Source organism: Egretta garzetta, unplaced genomic scaffold (genome assembly GCF_000687185.1).
Source record: "Egretta garzetta isolate BGI_Z169 unplaced genomic scaffold, ASM68718v1 scaffold275, whole genome shotgun sequence".
NCBI lineage: Eukaryota > Metazoa > Chordata > Aves > Pelecaniformes > Ardeidae > Egretta > Egretta garzetta.
In genome coordinates this window covers 812,110-831,016 of record NW_009259867.1, presented here as the reverse complement: position 1 = coordinate 831,016, position 18,907 = coordinate 812,110, and the positions used below count along the sequence as shown (strand labels likewise).

Here is an 18,907-nt window from a genome sequence, read left to right as displayed (position 1 = left end):
CCGCCTCTGAAAGGGAGACAAAGAGTTGTGCCTCTGTAAGAGCATCTCTCTGAGAGCCACCACGTGGCTCCCCAGTGCCGGACCCAAAATAAGCAGGTTTGCTGCCCAGAAAGGAGGAAAAAATAAAGCTGTTGTAGACAGTGCTGCTCTGAACACACTTAGATGTCTACGGTGCCACTCTGAAGAGAAGTGTCATTGAAACGCCGCCAAGCAGTGCATTAGGTTAACGTGTTAGGGTAACGGTTGGACTTGATGGTCTTAAAGGTCTTTTCCAACCCAAACGATTCTTTTTAGTAGGGCCAGCTGTGTCAGGACAAGGAGTAATGGTTTTAAGCTAAACCAGGGTAGGTTTAGACTAGATATAAGGAAGAAATTCTTTACAATGAGGGTGGTGAAACACTGGAACAGGTTGCCCAGAGAGGGGGTGGAGGCCCCATCCCTGGAAACATTCAAGGTCAGGTTGGATGGGGCTGATCTAGTTAGCAGTGTCCCTGCAAACTGCAGGGGGGTTGGACTAGATGACCTCTAGGGGTCCCTTCCAACCCAAAACATTCTATGATTCTATTCTATGGTTCTATGATTACAAAGCAATCCTATTCCCATCCACGGAAATTCATATGCAGTAGCTACAGATCATAACTAATTGACACATGTCGTGTAGCTCTGATTTCAGAGTACAGTCTGCCCTGTGGTTACTTAGGTGAAGCTCCACCATTAGCCAGCACCAACATGTAGCCCCAGTGCCGTCTCACTAACACACCCAAGCTAGCTCTTAGCATTATTTCTTACCTGGTTGGTTGTCAGGGTGAGATCTTTCAGAGGCCAGAGGTGTCTGAAAGGAGATTACAGAGAGATTTAGAAGGCAGATGACCACATCTTAACTCCACCCTAAGTCAATTTTAACTGGTTTTATCTCCTCGTGTGGCATGACACTAAAGTCTTGTAGGTGCATGAGGCTGAGTTTGCTCCTCTCTCTACACCGCTACAGGAACAATTAATAGTTCAGACTCATTAATCTGAGTGTAGGCTTCATTTTACTCACAAATGTTCCTGTAGTAATCAATGGAGAGTTTTGGCACTTTCAGATTCCGTTCCTCCCACTGAGTCTAGACTGAATCAAATTGCCAAATTGAGACTCTGGGTCTCCTACCCTGCTTAAGTCCTTAGGCTGCAGATGATGCTGTGTCAGAAAAGCTGACATGCCTCTTGGTCCTCACATAGCACTTCCAAAGATGGATCTAGCTGCAGAAATGGATGAAGGAAACATCTGGCTCCACAGCCTTTCCCTGTCTTGAGACTGTCCCTGCATTGGTACAGCAGATACCATTGGATGGACTATAGCCCTTTCTAAGACAAATTTATAAACTCTCGTCTGATTGGTCTTGAGTTGGAGAAAACTGTTTGTTTTGTGAGCTAGAAAAGAAGATTTTTGCTACACAAAAATGAAAATTATTAGTATAGATAATAATAACTTTCCACTAGTCAACGTTGCCCTTCCAGACAGGATTGCAGGCACTCCATGACACGGCTTCCTCTGGCAGCCTAGGAAAAACTTCAGTGCTGCGGGCAACGATGGACCCAGGAACAGATCATATGTCCTTTCAGAGCTTTCCTTGGCTGCTACCTTCCCAGCTGATATCACGGGGTTGCATCCTGGGATAAAAAAATGCCACTTACTTCTGCACATCCAGAAATTCTAGCAGCTTGATGTCAGGAAATAGACTTAGGTCCACGATCCCTTGGCAGTAGAGGTCATCTTCTCTTTCATGATAGAGCATGTAGAGCATGAAGAGCTCAGGGTAGAAGCAGGGCAAGATCAGCGGCAGGACCACGCTGCATGCCTTCTGGTCACTACGGCAGAGAAAAGCAAAGTAGAGTCACAAAAGCGAGACCTATAACCTTGGTATTGCCAAGAGCCACACAGCACCCAATGGAAGAGGCAGCTTCCGAGACTGCAAGGTGTTCTCCTTGTTCTCCTCTCCTTTCTCCACCTCTGAGTTCAGTGTCACAGTTGGACACTAGTGACCTACGTAACACGCTCACGTGTGTGCCCACAAGCTGAAGATGCAAGTGCATCTTATGCTGTAGGACAGGACAGCAGAGTGCCCAGGTGACCAAGAAGGCCAATGGCATCCTGGTTTGTATCAGGAATAGGGTGGCTTTCCCCTGTACTTGATATTAGTGAAGCTGCACCTCAAATACTATGTTCAGTTTTGGGCCCCTCACTACAAGAAGGACATTGAGGGGCTGGAGCGTGTCCAGAGAAGGGCAACGAAGCTGGTGAAGGGTCTGGAGCACAGTGCTGATGGGGAGTGGCTGAAGGAACTGGGGTTGTTTAGCCTGGAGAAGATGAGGCTGAGGGGAGACCTTATTGTCCTCTTCAACTACCTGAAAGGATGTTGTAACGAGGTGGGTGTTGGTCTCTTCTCCAAAGTAACAAGCAATAGGATGACAGGAAATGGCCTCAAGTTGTGCCAGGGCAGGTTTAGTTTGGATATTAGGAAAAATTTCTTCACAGAAAGGGGTGTCAAGCACTGGAAGGGGCGGCCCAGGGAAGTGGTCGATGCCCCATCCCTGGGGGTATTTAAAAGCCGGGCAGACGAGGTGCTTAGGGCCAGGGTTTAGTGGTGGGATGGTAGGGTTAGGGGAATGGTTGGACTTGATGATCTTAAAGGGCTTTCCAACCTAATTGATTCTATAATTCTATGACACGGTACTGTTTCTCCACAAGATCTCCCTAGTCACTAGGAGAAACCTGGAGCACCAGAGACCTATCTCTAGCTGTTCTTTCTAAGCTGTTTCAGTAGAGCACTTGTTATTTATTAAGGGACAAAGACCAAATAAATTAATGTAAAGCCCTTTTCCAGCTGCTTACCATTCCACCAACCTCTTGGTTTCATTCAGCCCACGCGGGGGTGGCTGCAGATTACAGCAAAGAGAAATCGAGACCAAATGGGGACAGCTGAACAAAGATGCTTCCTCCCACCACCAAAACCCCTAAACCTGGGTCTCCCACAATTATTGCTATCTTCTTATTCCAGGAACATCATGTCTTTTACCTCCTCTGCCACATTTCCCACACCCTACTCCCTATTTCCAGGCCTGCCTTTCTCTCAGTGCTGGTATGGAAGTCACCACCATCCCCGCAATGAATGAGTCCCCGTGACTAATGCAAAGCACATAGGAGTGCTGGGACAGCTATCTCACACACAACCATGCACAGTAGCTGGCGTGGGTAATCTTGCAAGGCTGTGTACCACACACACCTCCAACTCACATTCTATTCTGCTGCAGAACACAACCAGAAGAAGTTGCTCTCATGGTTCCAGCCGAACTACCGAAAGCTTTGCACTCAGAGAGAAGTGTGGGCACTAAACCTGACTCAGATGAACAAAGGCAATCAGTTCAGCACTTAATGTATTTTAGAAGACACCCCATATGTCCAAGCAGCTTAAACAACTATTGGTGAGACATACCTTGTATCTCCATCCTCACACTTTGCAGACAGTTGGCCTTTCTGTTCCAGTGCCAGATGGAGCAAACCCCTAGAAAAGGAGCAGAACCAAGGTTTAGTTCCCTCCCTCTTTTTTTTAAGGGTGATTTGTTATTCATAAATAGAGGAGCTCAGCTGTCCCAGCATCAAGTGGGACATTAGTAAAACTCTCTGTAATCCTTGCACTGTTGTTTCGGTCTTTAAGTGTCACTATTTGAGGGCTTTCTCCCTTATCAGCAGAAGCCACCAGGAATGAATAAGTGTTTCAAAAATCTCCATCGCTGCTGAAGAGTAGGGTGGCCACTCCGGAGATCCTAACTGTGGCCTGCATTGAGCTCCATCTCCTTGTATTCCCACTTTTCAGGACCCATCGTACCAACCAATACTCTAATCCATCTGTGAATACTAGAGGATGTTCATACTCTGAAAAAGTAGCTTGGGCATGTCTTGATATTTCCAAGCCAAAACTTCTTAATCTTAAAATGGGGATTAGGGAAAGTTTGCCCTTTTTTTTTTTGGTGTAGAAGTATCAGCCTAGGAAACTTAGCCAGGGGCCCAGCAGAGCAAGGTGGGTCCCCCTCCTCACACTGCCTCTGAAAGGTCTTGAGACACGAAGCAAGCTTTCCAAGGTACGCACTGAGCTCAGAAGCAGCTTCACGCTCAGGTTGTCAGCCCTGTTGTACTGTTCACGAACACGGCTCAGATGAACTGAACCAAATTTCTCTTGTTCCCATCAGCTGTGCTGTTGTTCTCCGACTGCTCGGGGGCAGACAGCCCCTCATCATCGAGGTGGCCACCTTCCTCAAGCACACAAGGCTACACTGATAACAGAGCTTTTATCCAACCTCTTACTTTTAAGGCAATACCGCTCTGAGTGCAGCTAGAGGCCGGGTTCCCCACCTCTGCCTACTGTGGCCTTTCTTGTATCTTCTCCTAAAATACACTCCAACAGCAACAGGACCCCAATCATGCCCTTCATCCAGTCCTTAATTACCTGCAGACACAACCACACAACTGAACAACCTCATTTTAGAGCCACTACCCACATCAGCCAAGCCTCAACAACGTCCTTACACTGCATGTTCTTAACTCCTGTTGAGTTGAGGCGGGTTAGGCCATTTTTCATTCAAACATAGATATCGAACACCACTGTCGTGTGCTCTGATATACTTTGCTGTCCTCGTTACTTAGGGAGGTTTCTTGCTCATATTTGGCCTTGTCTAAATGAAGTCTTATTATGGGCAACAGCTCATTGAGGTGCCATAATTCAGTGAGATTTAGTCACATTCAAGCCCCTGGGTAATGTACAGAGAAATGGGCATAATAAAGGTTTCCTAGGCCCATACAGCCTTAGTTATTTCAAATAATCTTTATCTAGCACCATTCTGAAGCAAGTCTCCCAAGAAATATGCTGTGAAATAAAGCAGCCCTGTCACCTGAAAAAATGATCCCAATGGCCTACTCCACAATCCCTCTGTGCTCATACCCATTGGAAGGGCTCAGTGTGCTTGACTTACTGGTAAAACTCCCATATTTTCTTTGCATAGTACTTGACTTCCTCTTGTGCCATAGTCAGCAAGTGTCTGTTGGCCCCAATCCCAGAATATGTTGCCTGAAAAGCTATCGTCAAGGCCTTCAGCAGCTTTCCCAGTGGGTGCAGGGAAGACTTCAATGCCTGCATGATAGAAGAAAATTAAATTTTACAAGTCAGCCCTTGCCATTAGTAGAGGATAACACTGAAAGGCCACCCAACCTTCTCTTGTCAGCAAAGGAGAACAAGCCTAGAGGTAATCAACTATAATTTTGATCTGGTTTTGCTGCCACAAGCCCATTTTCCTCCCATTATCAGGCAGAAATATGCTTAGTAGAACTTGCTGTTCTGATGAGATTTGCCATGATATTCAAGAGAGAGCAAAGGGTGCTTCAGGGAACGGCTGGCTGAATGAAAAACAACCGCTGAGAATGCATGGAAGTTTATTAATCATTTCCAGCAGCTGGTTATTCCCTGACATGGTTTGAGAACCAAGAGTGAAGCTCTATCATCACTTCCTGGCCTGTACAGCTGCACGCAAAATGAGTGTACAAAACCATGAAGGAAAAGCCTCTTCTTCACAAGCATGGGCATTAAAATATAATTTAGAGAAGACGCTTGAAGTCACTGGCAATGTTATACGTGCTAACAGAAAGCAACAGAAAGTTGCTACAACCTGTGCCCATGCCTGGTGGACAGACGTGGATCATTATGGTTTTAAACTTTACCTTCTCTAAATAACTCTGTAGTGACTCCAGCCCCTGGTGCTGGAGAAGCTCTTCAAGAATATCTTCTATCTTCCAGGATACGTCCTCAGTCCCCCTGAAAAATGAGAAGTGAGGGGAAGAAAAACCACATAGCAAAGCACTGGGATAAATCCCAAGTGGTATTGCAGGTGGGTACCAAGAAGGCAATAAGATTATTAGAATAAGTTAAATTTTCTCTACCCTTTTCAGAGGAATTGCCCCACTGACTTATGATACCTGCGATTATCTAAATTCATCACCTTCAGCTCCCCTTAAAACCAGGCTGGGTTGCATCCTGCACATTCTTGTCTTACCTATTTCAGCTATTTTCTTAAGGGGAGATGAGTTTGCTCTGCATGAGCTGATGATGTCAGCTAGGTCCCCTCAAATACAAGAGGAGCCAGCAATGACTGGGTTGTGTGCAGATGCTTACATTTAATAATTTAAACTTGAGCCCCGTCCAAGTTTTCACTTATAAGAATCAGTCTCAACAGCACAATCTTAAATTCAGGCTTAAAATTCATCCTCCTGTCTCATGAGCAAGAGCAACTGGAGAATGCTTGGGTTCTTTAACACATGGCAGACCCTAACGTAAACCACGATCCTCCCTACCCAAATGGGCTCCTCTATTGCAATAGAGGGCATGTGATACTCATACCTTTGGCAGAAGAGGTACTCCTGAGATTTCCGTAGCTCCTTGCTCGTTTGTATGTGGAACCCTGTGAAAGACTCCTCTGTTTCTTCTTTGCAGCCAGAATGGATGAACTCCAGAAACTGGTCGTAGATTCCCTTCCATCTCTTCTCTACTGGGAACTCCTCGAGGCCCAGCTGACTGCACAACATAAGATGACATTAGGCTTTTCTGCGCCCCTCCTCAATTATTTCAGACCTCACCTTCAAATATCCTCCATAATCAGATTTTAACACAAGAACTATGGGAGCAGAGAAAGATGGCAGCGCCTAACTGGTAATTCAATGAAAAGCAAGTCAGGTCTATTGTCCTGGCAACAAGGTACTTCGGGTGAAGAAAAATTCCTGGTGAGTGGAACATCAAAAATCTGAATTCTTGCTGGTGAATTGATCACAGGCTTTCTGCTCCACTTATGGATGTTTCTAAGTATAGACTATTTCAACGAAAAGCCTGCAGAAAACACTGATAGCGAGAAGATGGTTGAGCAACCACCACCAGTAGTTATTGCTGTCTGAAAAGCTGTTTCTGCAGCACAGACACTTTGATGGACTGGAAATGTTCTGAGGAGGAAAGAAGAGGAAATTGAACTGGGTTTTGTGGGAGAAATTCCCCTCAGGGGAAAGTCTTTCCCCCTGGGACTTCCACATTTGGGTTAAACCAGATGAACCCAGACCCTCCAGCCTGGCAACCAGAGCATCCCTTTTCAGGGTTCAGCCCTAAGGGTAAGAGTCTATACCCAAAGGATGTGGCCTGATAGGTTCAGCTCAGCTACTCCTGTCCTGCATTTGCACCACTGCCTGCCAAACCAGCATCCGTGCTCTGCGACGCTTTAATCCTGGCTCCGCAGCCTCCCTCCCCGTAGAGCACTACCCAGCTCAAGCTCTTCAGAGCTTCACGTGCTGCACTTCGCTTCTTGATTTTTGGTAGCTTTCCTAAACTCTGCATTATCAGCAGGTAATATTCATGTAGGAGCGCAGAGGGAAAGGAGCAAGTGATGCATTTTAGCAGCCCAACTTTGCCTGTATAGAATAGAATCACAGAATCACTTTGGTTGGAAAAGACCTTTGAGATCATCGAGTCCAACCTTTAACCTAACCCTGCCATCCCACCACTAAACCCTGTCCCTAAGCACCTCATCTATCCTTCTTTTAAGTACATCCAGGGATGGGGACTCGACCACCTCCCTGGGCAGCCCATTCCAGAGCCTGACAGCCCTTTTGGTGAAGAAGTTATTCCTAATGTCTAGCCTAAACCTGCCCTGGCCTGTACCTGACCTGTATAGCTTCAGACCTGCCCGTGTGTGCGTTGTGCGTGCACACACATGCACCAATCACTGAACATGTTAAGCCTCCACAACTCTCTACAGTCGGAGGATGGGAGTATCTCTGCATGGACAGTGGCAGGATGGGAGTAGAACATCTGTTTTCTACTTCCTATGTGGCATTAAGATTAAACAGCAAACTCTGCTCTCCTTTCCTCCTTCTCTCCTTGCACATAAAACAACTTTTTAGATCAACTCTTTCAGCAAGGACTGCCTTGATCCCTGCAGGGATTGATCCAGTACTGCTCTAGTTAGAGTCAAAATACAAGCCGTGACCCAAGAAATCAGGTCTTGTTGCTCAAGCTGTGACCCAAGAAATCAGGTCTTGTTGCTCACGCTTTGGTTATCCTTTCATCCAGCTGCTCGTTCGACGTGTTCAGGATGCCATGCGTCTGAAGGCCTTGGCCCGATTTGTTAGTAAAGGTTCCCTCCAAAATGAAGCCATTGGCAAATGACAGCTTTCCCTGCAATGGAGAAATAAAGGGTTATTCTGCCAAGATCTCATTAGAGAGAGGAAACAAGCTGGACCGAGATCTCAAATTCTCTTTTCAACAGAGCCAGCTCCTGAAACGGCGACTAAGAACAACTTCCAGCATGGAGGTGCACATTTTCAGCATCCAAAGCAATGGCGTCATTAAGGCAGCAGCGCCTGAAGACAACACGGCCTTGCTATTGAATGACACGCGTCGGATTCTGGAGGGGAAAGACCCCCGCAATGGCAGAGTAAAACATTTGCGTTATGCTTTACAAATACCCAATATCTTCTCTGAGTTATACAATTTTCTGGCTTAAATGTGACAATAGTTATTTCTAACCCAGAGTGAGCACATGAAATTTCAATTTCTCCCCTGTTTTTCCTCGGCTTGTTAAAACCACAAGCAAGTTTGGCCTCGCATTTAGGGGGAATGTGATGATATTCGCCATAAACACTTTCAAAGTGTTTGCTGCTCCCAAGACAAACCTTGAATTCTCTGAGGCAAATACAGGAGACATGCAGTAGCTTGACTCAAACTTCGAGCTTTTAATTAAAATCAAATCAAAAGCCAAACAATATCGTAACTATTCTGGCTTTGAATACGAGCCCGAAACCCTCATTGCTAATAGCAGGAGGCACTCCATTTTGACATAAACAACAGATTTTTCTAGACTAATCACTCAAACTAAACATTAATTTTGGAGGAAGCAGTATATAAGCACTATAGTCACAGTCCCTGCAAAATCGAGTCTTCTGGCTGAAGATGATGACAAACCCTTCCTCCCATGACAAGTCAGTAAATGACAGGGCTCGTTTGCAGTCGTTAGCAAGTGATATCCACTCAGCCTGATGTAACCACAACTTCCCGTCAGACTCATCACCAGTTTCTGTAACAAGCTGGAGGATTAGTTTTCCCTGCAGCAGGGCATTTTATGAACACTTTGACCAGATATTTCTGCTAGACATGAACCAGAAAATGCTGAATGTGTCAGTGCAGTGTCTCGATTGCAAAATTAAGCTTTCAAGATCCCTCAGCTACGTTAACGTCTCGGTTACGTTAGCGCAGTGCTGGTACTGCAACACCCTTTGCTTTATACATCGTTTCCTGTGTCCCCAACCACTACAAAGGCTGAAACTTTTGTTCTAAGAATACAGAAGCATCCCAACTGCAGCTGCAAAGCACAGCCAAGAATGGACCACAAATAACAAAACCCCCAAACCCCTCAATGTAAACAAAACGGTAAAAACCGAAACCATGCATGAAGCCCCCGACTACTTGAAGTCTCTCAGCTGCAGCCTTCCTTCTGTGAATGAGACTAGTAACAGAAAAGAACCAAAACAAACAAAAAAACCCCCCAGGAAAACGTTATTTTCTAGGGCACTGCGTCTCAGCTGCAGCCTTCCTTCTGTGAATGAGACTGGTAACAGAAAAGAACCAAAACAAACAAACAAAAAAAAACCAGGAAAATGTTATTTTCTAGGGCACTGCAGGAAGTGGAGCAGGAGGGTATGAGCATTGAAGATGAATCCATCAGCCCTTCTGGGAAGCAAGCAACTGCATAGAAAGGCTGAGATGAAGGAAGTGCTCACCTTTCCAACAAACGTTAGATCTTCTGTGAAGTTCCCTTCATAGACAGAGTCATCTTCTAAGAGCAGAATCCCAGAACCCTTCATTTGAAAGCAGAAGTAATCAATTAATGACATTAACTTCCTACCTCCTCAAGTTCATCTAGAAACAGCCATTGGCTTGGAATACTTATGGGCTGCCAATTCTGAGAACCTTTGTGAAAATCCAACGTAGCATTGCAACGCTCAAGAGAAAAGCAAGGAGGTGCTCTAGAGACAACCCATTAGGCATCACTGCACAGAGGAGAAGTACTGGGTAGTCAGGAGGTTTTAAATAATACTGTTACATTCATTTCCCTAGAAGAAGGAACCAAAGGCAGGATCCTGTTCTAAGGATAGTCACCAAGAATCACCATATGGGCCAAACTCGTGGTCCTCCCAGTCCTATGACCTTTACATCATTGTAGCCATTTGTGTCATTCTTTGCAAGCCGATTAAAAGAGGAAGGCAGCTGCTATGTAGAATTAGCTTTGTCCCTTTGCTTTGCAGTCAACCGGGCTTTAACAAGCTGCTCCTTAGCATTCGTGCGGTGACTCGGTTCATTACCTCGCAGCTCCCACGGCTGCTTACAGTAGCGCACGTTTCAGAAAATCACAGAAACATTTAGGTTGGGAAAGACCTTTAAGAAGGAGCACCTAGATGCAGAACAGACACAGGGTAATTTATATCAATGGGGGAAGATTCTTCTTGTTGTGGCTTAGCCCATGGTTTGGGCCCGAAGGTTTATATGGAGCCATACCAGCCAGAAAATGCGGTCACTTTTAGAGCTGTAACACATTTTCCGCTGGAATGGTTTTCTTGATGGAAAGCGCCCTTTCTGGCAAAAATAAAAGGTTTCCAAGGGAAGCTTCTTGGCCATACAAATTTTCCACTAGGAAAACTGAAGTGACTGCTCCCCACCCGGAAGCCTTGTGAAGTTAAAGGAGCCTTTGGCAGCTGGCAGACCAAAAGACAGCTTTATTTTGGTTCCCCGCACATGGAGTTTTTATGGAAAGCCCTTCCGACAAAGTTTCCATGCTAAACATTTTGTCCTAATTTGGTGAGTGGGGAAGGGGTTGTTTGTTTTTTTAAGTGCGTATTTTTCACGAGAAGAAATGCTTTTATTTCCAAGCCAGCTCTAGCGATGCCAATCCCTTTGGCTTTCCCCACCAACATCTAACCTTCCAATGCACTGGGCAGCCAACTTGTCACAGGTAAGCTCACACTGGAAAGGTAAAGAATTAATGACCTCAAAGATAGATGTAGTAACACATATAACTGCACAGCACTTCACATATGAGTTCCAGTCTATAACTGTGTCCTGATAATCAGCCAAACAGCCAGACCTTTAACATGTCTTAGCATGAGCAAGGAGAAGTGACAGCCTTACATCTAGTTCCTACCTGCAGCTCAGGAAGGTGATAAGAAACAAGACTTCATCTTGTTCTTCAAAAACGTTATTGAAGTAAAAGACCAATACTTCAGTTTTCTTGCTATTTTCCCTCAAAGATGAATTATGAAGTGAAATCTTAATCTTGCCCTTGAAGGGGAATTCCGTGTCCCACCGAGCTAGACAGTCCACTGAAAATGGGTACTCACCACCATTTTATCAGCATGAAATGTTCTTTGATAGCAGACACCCGACTGGGTTACTACAATGCCTTGTCCATGTTTGTGATCATCGAGCCATGACCCTATGTACCTCTCCCCTCTGGAATGCAACAGAAATCAAATTATGTGTTTTCCCTGTTTTGTTAGATCTTAGTCAATTTGATGTATCACTTACTGAGGCTGGTTCTACCTGATATAACTCTCTGTACAGCACAAGTGCCAGATGAACTGCACAAACTCAATTCATATAATGCTTCCCCAGGAGTTCAAGCCTTATAGCAGAGGCTGAACACAGGCCCCCTTCATCCTCAAGTCCCCCCATCAAAGCATGAAGCTTTACCCTTGCCAATAGAGGGACAAAACAGTCAGGCACCCAAAGCCAGCTCTGATCTATACCACCTTTACCTATCTTTGTCTTCCCAGACTCCATATCCATTCTTCTTGTCATTTTCCCACTGTCCTGTGTATTTAAATGGATGCTCAGCTGAGAGGTTCTCCAGTACTCCAAACCCTTGGCGCACGTTGTCTTTGAAGTAACCTTTGTAGACCATATCATTCCCATACCTGCAGGGAGACAGACAGACGACAGAATTTTAGACTGTGACTATTTCATAGCTAGTACTGGAGCAGGAAGCCAGGAAAGTGAGTAGGTTAGGCTCATCTGCCTGCTAAACATTCCGAATATTTGACTGATAGATCAGAGCCCGTATTTGTTCACTGTTAGGAATATGCATCACCCAAGACAGTCACTCCACAGTTAGCTTTCAGCATAATCCCAGGACACAACACTTAGGCTTGCAATTGTCCTGGGAGAGGCCACTCAGTCCTTGATCTCTCCTCAGCCAGGCCACAGTGACCACCGGTCAATCTAGAGTGGGAGTTGATCAGATCTAACAGGAAGCCAGATCTGCCTTCAGCTTCCTATGCTCACCCACCACCCCTTCTCTTGGGTTCATCCCCCCAAGAAGAGCTCCCCTTAGCTCTGTCCATGCTGGCCAGCAGATCTTCACTGCTGCAACAGGGAAAGCACTTACGCTAAGCAGAGCTCTATCATCTGTAATTATCAACACACTCTCACATTTGACACCAGGGACACTAGTGCAGCACTGCTCAGTTGGCTCCAAGTTCCCCAGAGACTTCTGCATGTCCTGTACTCTGAGTTTGACTCATAAATTAGGAGCACAACAAGCAGGTCATCAGAAGGAAGATGGCCTATCCCATAGTAAGCAGCTGGAAAGCTGGGCTGTGGACTTTCCTCTGCCACAGCTGGCTCTGTGAAAGCAGGAGTAAGTATGTGCAGTAACAACAGGCAGTCCAGTCTTCACATTGGCCAATCCATTTGGCTACAAGCTACATGTGACCTAAGCAAAGATGAGGATGCTGTTCAGCTCACTGCTGCATAAACAAAGCAAGCTGCAAATGAAACTGGCTTATACCTACAACCTGCTGAGCAGGACTCCACCACCATTTCTGGCCTGCTAAATGGAAGGCAGATGGTGGGTAAGGCAGGGACACCACCATGTGCCCGCAATACAGTGCAATACAGTGACTGGGCCCCATCCAAATTCCCAGCAGCACTTTGAGATGCAGGTGTGCAAATAGGTTTCCAGAAGCATTTTGATAATTAAAAAAGAAAACCTCGGGCTCCACTTTGTAAGTTAAGCTCTGGGTTTAAGCTCAGAATTTGAGTGAGAAAAAAAAAACAACAAAACAACCAAGTGGGGCAACCAGCCCCCCTTAAGCAGTTCAGGATAACAGTTATGACTCCCAGACCCAACAATCCCATCCATCATTAAGGAACTACTCTATAGAAGATTTAGTCTGGATAGCGTAGCCAGGGGAGACAGAGCTGTGTGCTCCATCAGGATTGTCCAGGGTTGATGGCACACCATGTGCCCTCTGCTCTGCAACCACAAGCATGAATGCAAAATTATATCCTCACCTACAGGGCACAGAGAATGCTATGTCAGGCACTTACAACGGTCATAGCTTGCAGAGAAGCTCTTACTGTTCTAATGGTCAGGAAACCTGGGGCTTGTGAAGAAGCCACACAGCCCATCTCCAAAGCGAAAGCTTCTGGTGCCTGAGTTATCCTGGGGTTTACACTGTGACTGAGCCTTCCCCAGCGAGGTGGGAACATTTCACCCCTTAAACCCCTTAAAATGTGGAGTCCCCTTTTTCCCCAGCGTCCATCTTTGAGTTTTACTTACTCACAGATTCCATAGCCCCTCATCTTGCCCTCGTACCAGTGGCATTTATAGCAGTCATACCGGTCTTCAGATCGGCGTGGGACGAGGCATATTCCAAACCTACAGGGTGCACAGGGCAGAGGTCAGCATGGGAAAAGGCAACATCGCTGTATTGGATGAAGTTTAAAAACTAAGGACCGTCCAGATTCCCAAACTGATTTACATGGTTGGGATCACCTCTACCTCTGACACAACTTCTAGGCGTCGATGGATTTAATCCAAGGAAGAGCTCATCTTCTTCTGAGCTGCAGCCATAGTTTCTCATTGCTTCTTCCACAGAGCTACTTTCAGTCTTGTTGGTTTTCTGCCCCCCCATCCCTTCCCTAGTTTAGTCGCTGAGTTAGGCTAGCAAAGTAATCGCTCTCGTCCAAACAAAAAGTTTTCTTAATCCCAACACAAAGTATTTGAGCCATTTTTTCCTTTTGAACATCTAACCTATTCTGGAACGCATGTAGAAATGAGAAATCTAGAAGTCTTACTTTCACAAGGTTTTAGAACAATAATGTTTGAGTTTCATTTTATGGTTTCTTTCCCCTGAAAACTCCTCACTTAAGAGAGGTTTTTAAAGATATCTAATAACAAAGCAACCAAGGTATTTCATATGAATAAATTCACCTAGATTTAGAGATAAGGGGTCAGATTCATCCAGCTGAATGGAGATGTTTGCGTCTGAACAGATCATCTGCGCACACTCCTGGTTACAACCTGCTCAAGCTTGAGCCAGGTGTCTAAAAAAAGGCCAGATGAACTGGCCTGTAACTGCGAATAGAGTCCTCCTCACAAGACACCAGCGTCCCTGTACCTCTGGGAGGTACCATTTCTTAGCTTATTTTGAAAGCAAGAAAAACCCTGGGTTTTTTAAGGCTTACCCATGCTCCAAGCCCTCTTTGAAATCTCCAACATGGTTGCGTCCATCCCGCCACTTCAGCGTTCCCCTGAAATTTGAAGCAAGCATTACACAAGGGAGATCACCAGCAACATTCACAACCGCAACAGAAGGTATCAAGGCACTAGAAATGGCTAACATCAAAACATTTCCTCAGGGAACAGACACACAAAAGTTCTCCAGGCACCTCTGGGACCTTGGCTTGCACTGTAATGATTTAATGCCGCAATGTTTTCATGCCCTGGAATGAGAGGGAAGAATCCTCTTCCAAGTTCCCTAATCTCAGAAGTGTTTTGTAGAGTTGCTGGGTCATCCATTTAGGACCTTGCACATGATCCTTTTGTAATGGCAGTCCAGCATGTGATTAAGCCAGCTGAAGTTCCAGCATGGCACATCCCTGTAGACAACATAATGACACCACGGTCCAGAATTTCATTGTGCCAGGAACTATGAAGACAAGAAACAAGCACTGGCCTGAAAGGATCATCTATTTCCCTCTGTTTCGTGTGTGGGTTGTAGAAACGATTATACGAGTTAACAATGCAACAACGAGACTGAAATGGTCAACGCGGTGGTTGAAGTATTGCACGGCCATGCCCAGTTGCGAGCGCATTTACCTTCCTCCCCGTCTCCCACTCCACCCACACCCACTCTCTGTTTTGACTCTTGCATCATCCCAGGCACAGCCAGCTCCCTACACATTCCCCAACCAAAGACAATAGAAGATGGTTCGGTACCAAAACCATGACGCATTTGTTTGACTTTCACCGAGGTTGTTGCTTTAAACACCTACGCGAGACAGGCTCTTTTTCTGGTACTTACAGAGAAGCGGTCAGATTAATTTTAAGTGGATTTAAAATATGTATCCATTTGCTGTGCTTAGTATGAATGCTAGCAAAGGACAAAAACCCACAGATAAAGCCTGCTCCAGCCATGGGGATACTTGAAGCTGCTTCTCAGCGGGATGATCTCCTTCCACCACACCAGGTTATCAGGAGTACTGGGACAGAACAGTGAAGAGCGCAGATGTTTTTGCTGAAGAACCTTGATTCACACTGTTGCAGCTTTCTGCTCATGTGCTTTGCCATGCCAGCATCTCACTCAGAGGCGGACAAGCCATCAAGGCCAGCTTTGCTGCTCTGTAACCTTGTTTTAGTAGCAATTCCCACAGAAGCACAATTTTAGGGGTGGGATGGACATCTTAGTAATTAAGCAATTAAAAGCTTAGGCATTAAAAGCACCTGAAGTCACTTATTTCTGCCACAAATTTCCTGGGATTCCTCAGTCAAATCACTTAATCTGAAGCAGTGGAGGTATTTATTCACACCATTTCACCAACCCTAAGCCAGGAGATAAAGAGGTGCTTGTCCCTCCGTCTGCACACAGGGGTTTTCAGATCTCTGCTAGGAACACGGGTGCTGGGGATGGTGTAAAAGGGCTGCCTTGGGCATATAATAATAGCTATTTAATGCTATCATGAGGCAAGGCACAACCTCTTCCACAGAAGATTTAGGATTAAGCTTTTGGTTTTGGATATTCACATTATTTTAAGGTTCTTTCAAAACCAAGTCTCTCCATTCTTTTTGCTTCAATAGCAACTTCAAACAAACTGTATAAAGCTCAGGAAGTATAAAACTTCCAAATCAGCCTGTTTTGGTGTCTGAGGAGCCTGGTCATATTTCACATTTCTTCACAAAAACAGAGACTGTGTTTTAACCTGTGTTGTAGAGATTTTGGTTGGGACCATTTAACCCTTGATTTACAGACCATTCCCTTTTGGCAGAGCTCACTCTTAAACTTCAGTCGCATTTAGTGAACAGTTCTCATGTTCCCAAGAAATGCAGTTGAGTATCTTCTCTATTTATTGAGTATTTTTTTTAATTCCATTAATAATAGTTTGGATATTAGACTATATCTTGGTAGCATAGGGTAAAACTTTTTCCTCACTTGCAAGCAAAGGCTTTTTGTTGGCTGGTTTGGTTTTTGGGTTTTTTTTTGTCATCATGACAGTAAGATTTTGTGCCTCAGGCTGAGATCTTGAAAATAAACATTAGCTCAAGTCTAAGTCCTAATTACAGGCATAAGCCAATGCAGCGCCTTTGATGTTATCATTACCACATTATTAAGGGCAGCCTCTACAATTTACTGCATAAACCAGTACCTACAATACATTAGATCATGTGGCAGGCCTCACGTTTTGACCAAGCCCTGAAAGCAAGCAAATGTGTCCCATCTGCCCCCTAGATCTGTCCTCAACACCAGATTTCTCTCTGGAAACAAGAAAGTTAGGAACCAGAGAGGCTGGCACACCCTGGGAGGTCGCCAGCACAAAATCTGTGGTCCAGATCCTCAGCATGGGATGGATCACCCCATGTCCACAGCCATCTGTGGCATCTATACCTCCACCTGTGCATCCCCTGGATCCACAAAGACAACAGGGTCATCCTTGCATGTTCTTGCTTAGAAAAGGGTCAAAAAAGGCTCCTTACTTGCCATGTGGCTTGCCCCAGTGCCACTCGCCCTCATAGGATGCGCTCTTGAACTTGCCCTCCAGCCTGAAGACGTAGGTGAAGAAGCGGCAGGACGGGGGCTCGGTGCCTTCACCAGTCTTTCCCCACAATGGGAAATCTCGCTTCCCATTCAGTGCTTGGCGGACAGCCTGGTTCAGCTTCCACTGCCAAACAGCCTGGGGGTAGAGGAAGAGGAGTGCTGGATTGGTGAGTGAAGAAAGCAAAACAGTACCCAACAAGAGATACATCAAGAGAAGTAGCAAGAAGCTGTTGGGTTCCCATCAATTCTGTGCTGTTAAGCTGCCTGGGCTGGTGAGTTATGGCCCATCTATGGCATCAACAGGAGGTGTTATCTTGGGTCCTGCAAGATGGATACTGCACCAATCCACAACACTTCCATGTCATTTAAGCTTGACTCTCTCACCACCACTAATTGGTCTTGGCACAGGATCATGCTGATGGGGCTGTACTGTCCCAAGCTCTGCAGCATATACTGCCCAGGCCAGATCCCTTTCAGCATTCGGATATTTTTCCTCTACCATCAGAGGTGGTCTAAGCCATCTCTGGCCATCTAATGACGTATTGGCTCCATGGGGTGGGGGGGGGGGGGGGGGGAAGCCACCCTGCTTGTTAGTCTGCTTTAATTAATTAAAAAAATGGCAAAAATCGCAGAGGAAATGCCTTGGCTGCATTATTTAAACAGGTGCAGATCCCGCTCGTTTGTATTCTAATCAGAAAGGTAAAATCCTGGTGCTGAATGAGATTTCAGCTTCCACTCAGTAGTCGATGTTTTGCCCCCATTACAGAGCTGCCATCCCCTCTATGCCATTCCCCTATTTCAAGGATCGGTACATGGTATTTCAGGTGGAATAGAAACACCCTGCCCACTGCTGACCTTCATCTGCGGATCTTTGGCAAAGAGGAAGAATATTTCTTCCGGGGTTGTAATGCGGAGTCCGTACCTGTGAAGCAAAAGACATTAGAGAGACTACAAAAGCCACATTTCTCAATGAAACAGCAGTTCCTGCTCTTCCCATTCCTCTCCAGAAGATAACAGTGCTTTTGCCATCAGTTTTTCCTTCTAAAGAAGTACTCCACTAGCCAACTCATCTTTGTTCTCTAGGTCGTGCAGCCCAAACCATTTTATTACTGATTGATTGATTTCGAGATATCAGCAAATGCAAGCAATGCAAATCCAAGCTGCTGTGATCCCATCGAAGAGGTGTTGCAATTACCCGTAGCCCAGAACCAATCCCGCGGGGTGGAAAGGAGATCAGAAAAAGTTTTAAATTTTTGCATCAGTTTCATAATCAAGTTGAACATTTATTTTTTCCCCTCCAAGTAGAAATTTTTCCACTTACAGTCCTGGAGCTGATTTCTCCCTGCAGTTTTCATCTACCCACACAAGCTTCAGATCAAAACTCTGAAAGCTGTTTCCCTGAAACAAAAGGGACAAGACGTTCCTGTTATTGATGTAAACATCGCACTTTGCCCCCGCTCTGTCAATCCATTGAACAGCAGAGCAAGACTGGCAGCACTGTGAATTCCTTCTTTTGTGGTCCACACATCTACTCCACGCTACGGCCACAGAACTCGGAGACTGAACGAATGTAAAAGAAGGAAGAAAGTTCCTAGTTTAATGCTTGTAAGCAGTGTTCCAAAATGCCATGGCTACAAGTAACAGTAACAGACCTTCTTAGAAGGCACTTATCATAGAATCGCACAGAATCCCAGAATGGCAAGGGTTGGAAGGGACCTTGAGAGATCACGCAGTCCAACCCCGCTGCTA

The 18,907-nt window shown here is 45.5% G+C and overlaps 1 protein-coding gene across 5 annotated transcripts in view; it reads right to left on the bottom strand.

The window, feature by feature from the left end:
• The window catches only part of ALS2CL (ALS2 C-terminal like), a 52,520-nt gene that overhangs the window by 5,327 nt on the left and 28,286 nt on the right, over positions 1 to 18,907 (bottom strand). For all 5 annotated transcript variants that reach the window (XM_035895637.1, XM_009640097.2, XM_035895638.1 and 2 more), the window contains exons 8-22: positions 18,480 to 18,556; positions 18,014 to 18,080; positions 17,098 to 17,294; positions 14,592 to 14,657; positions 13,684 to 13,782; positions 11,879 to 12,037; positions 11,462 to 11,573; positions 9,848 to 9,925; positions 8,119 to 8,246; positions 6,429 to 6,602; positions 5,753 to 5,846; positions 5,011 to 5,168; positions 3,477 to 3,545; positions 1,678 to 1,851; positions 790 to 832 (exon numbers count right to left, since the gene is read on the bottom strand). In XM_035895637.1, the coding sequence (XP_035751530.1) occupies positions 790 to 832; positions 1,678 to 1,851; positions 3,477 to 3,545; positions 5,011 to 5,168; positions 5,753 to 5,846; positions 6,429 to 6,602; positions 8,119 to 8,246; positions 9,848 to 9,925; positions 11,462 to 11,573; positions 11,879 to 12,037; positions 13,684 to 13,782; positions 14,592 to 14,657; positions 17,098 to 17,294; positions 18,014 to 18,080; positions 18,480 to 18,556 (1,695 nt within the window). The remainder of the gene's footprint in view (positions 1 to 789; positions 833 to 1,677; positions 1,852 to 3,476; positions 3,546 to 5,010; positions 5,169 to 5,752; positions 5,847 to 6,428; positions 6,603 to 8,118; positions 8,247 to 9,847; positions 9,926 to 11,461; positions 11,574 to 11,878; positions 12,038 to 13,683; positions 13,783 to 14,591; positions 14,658 to 17,097; positions 17,295 to 18,013; positions 18,081 to 18,479; positions 18,557 to 18,907) is intronic.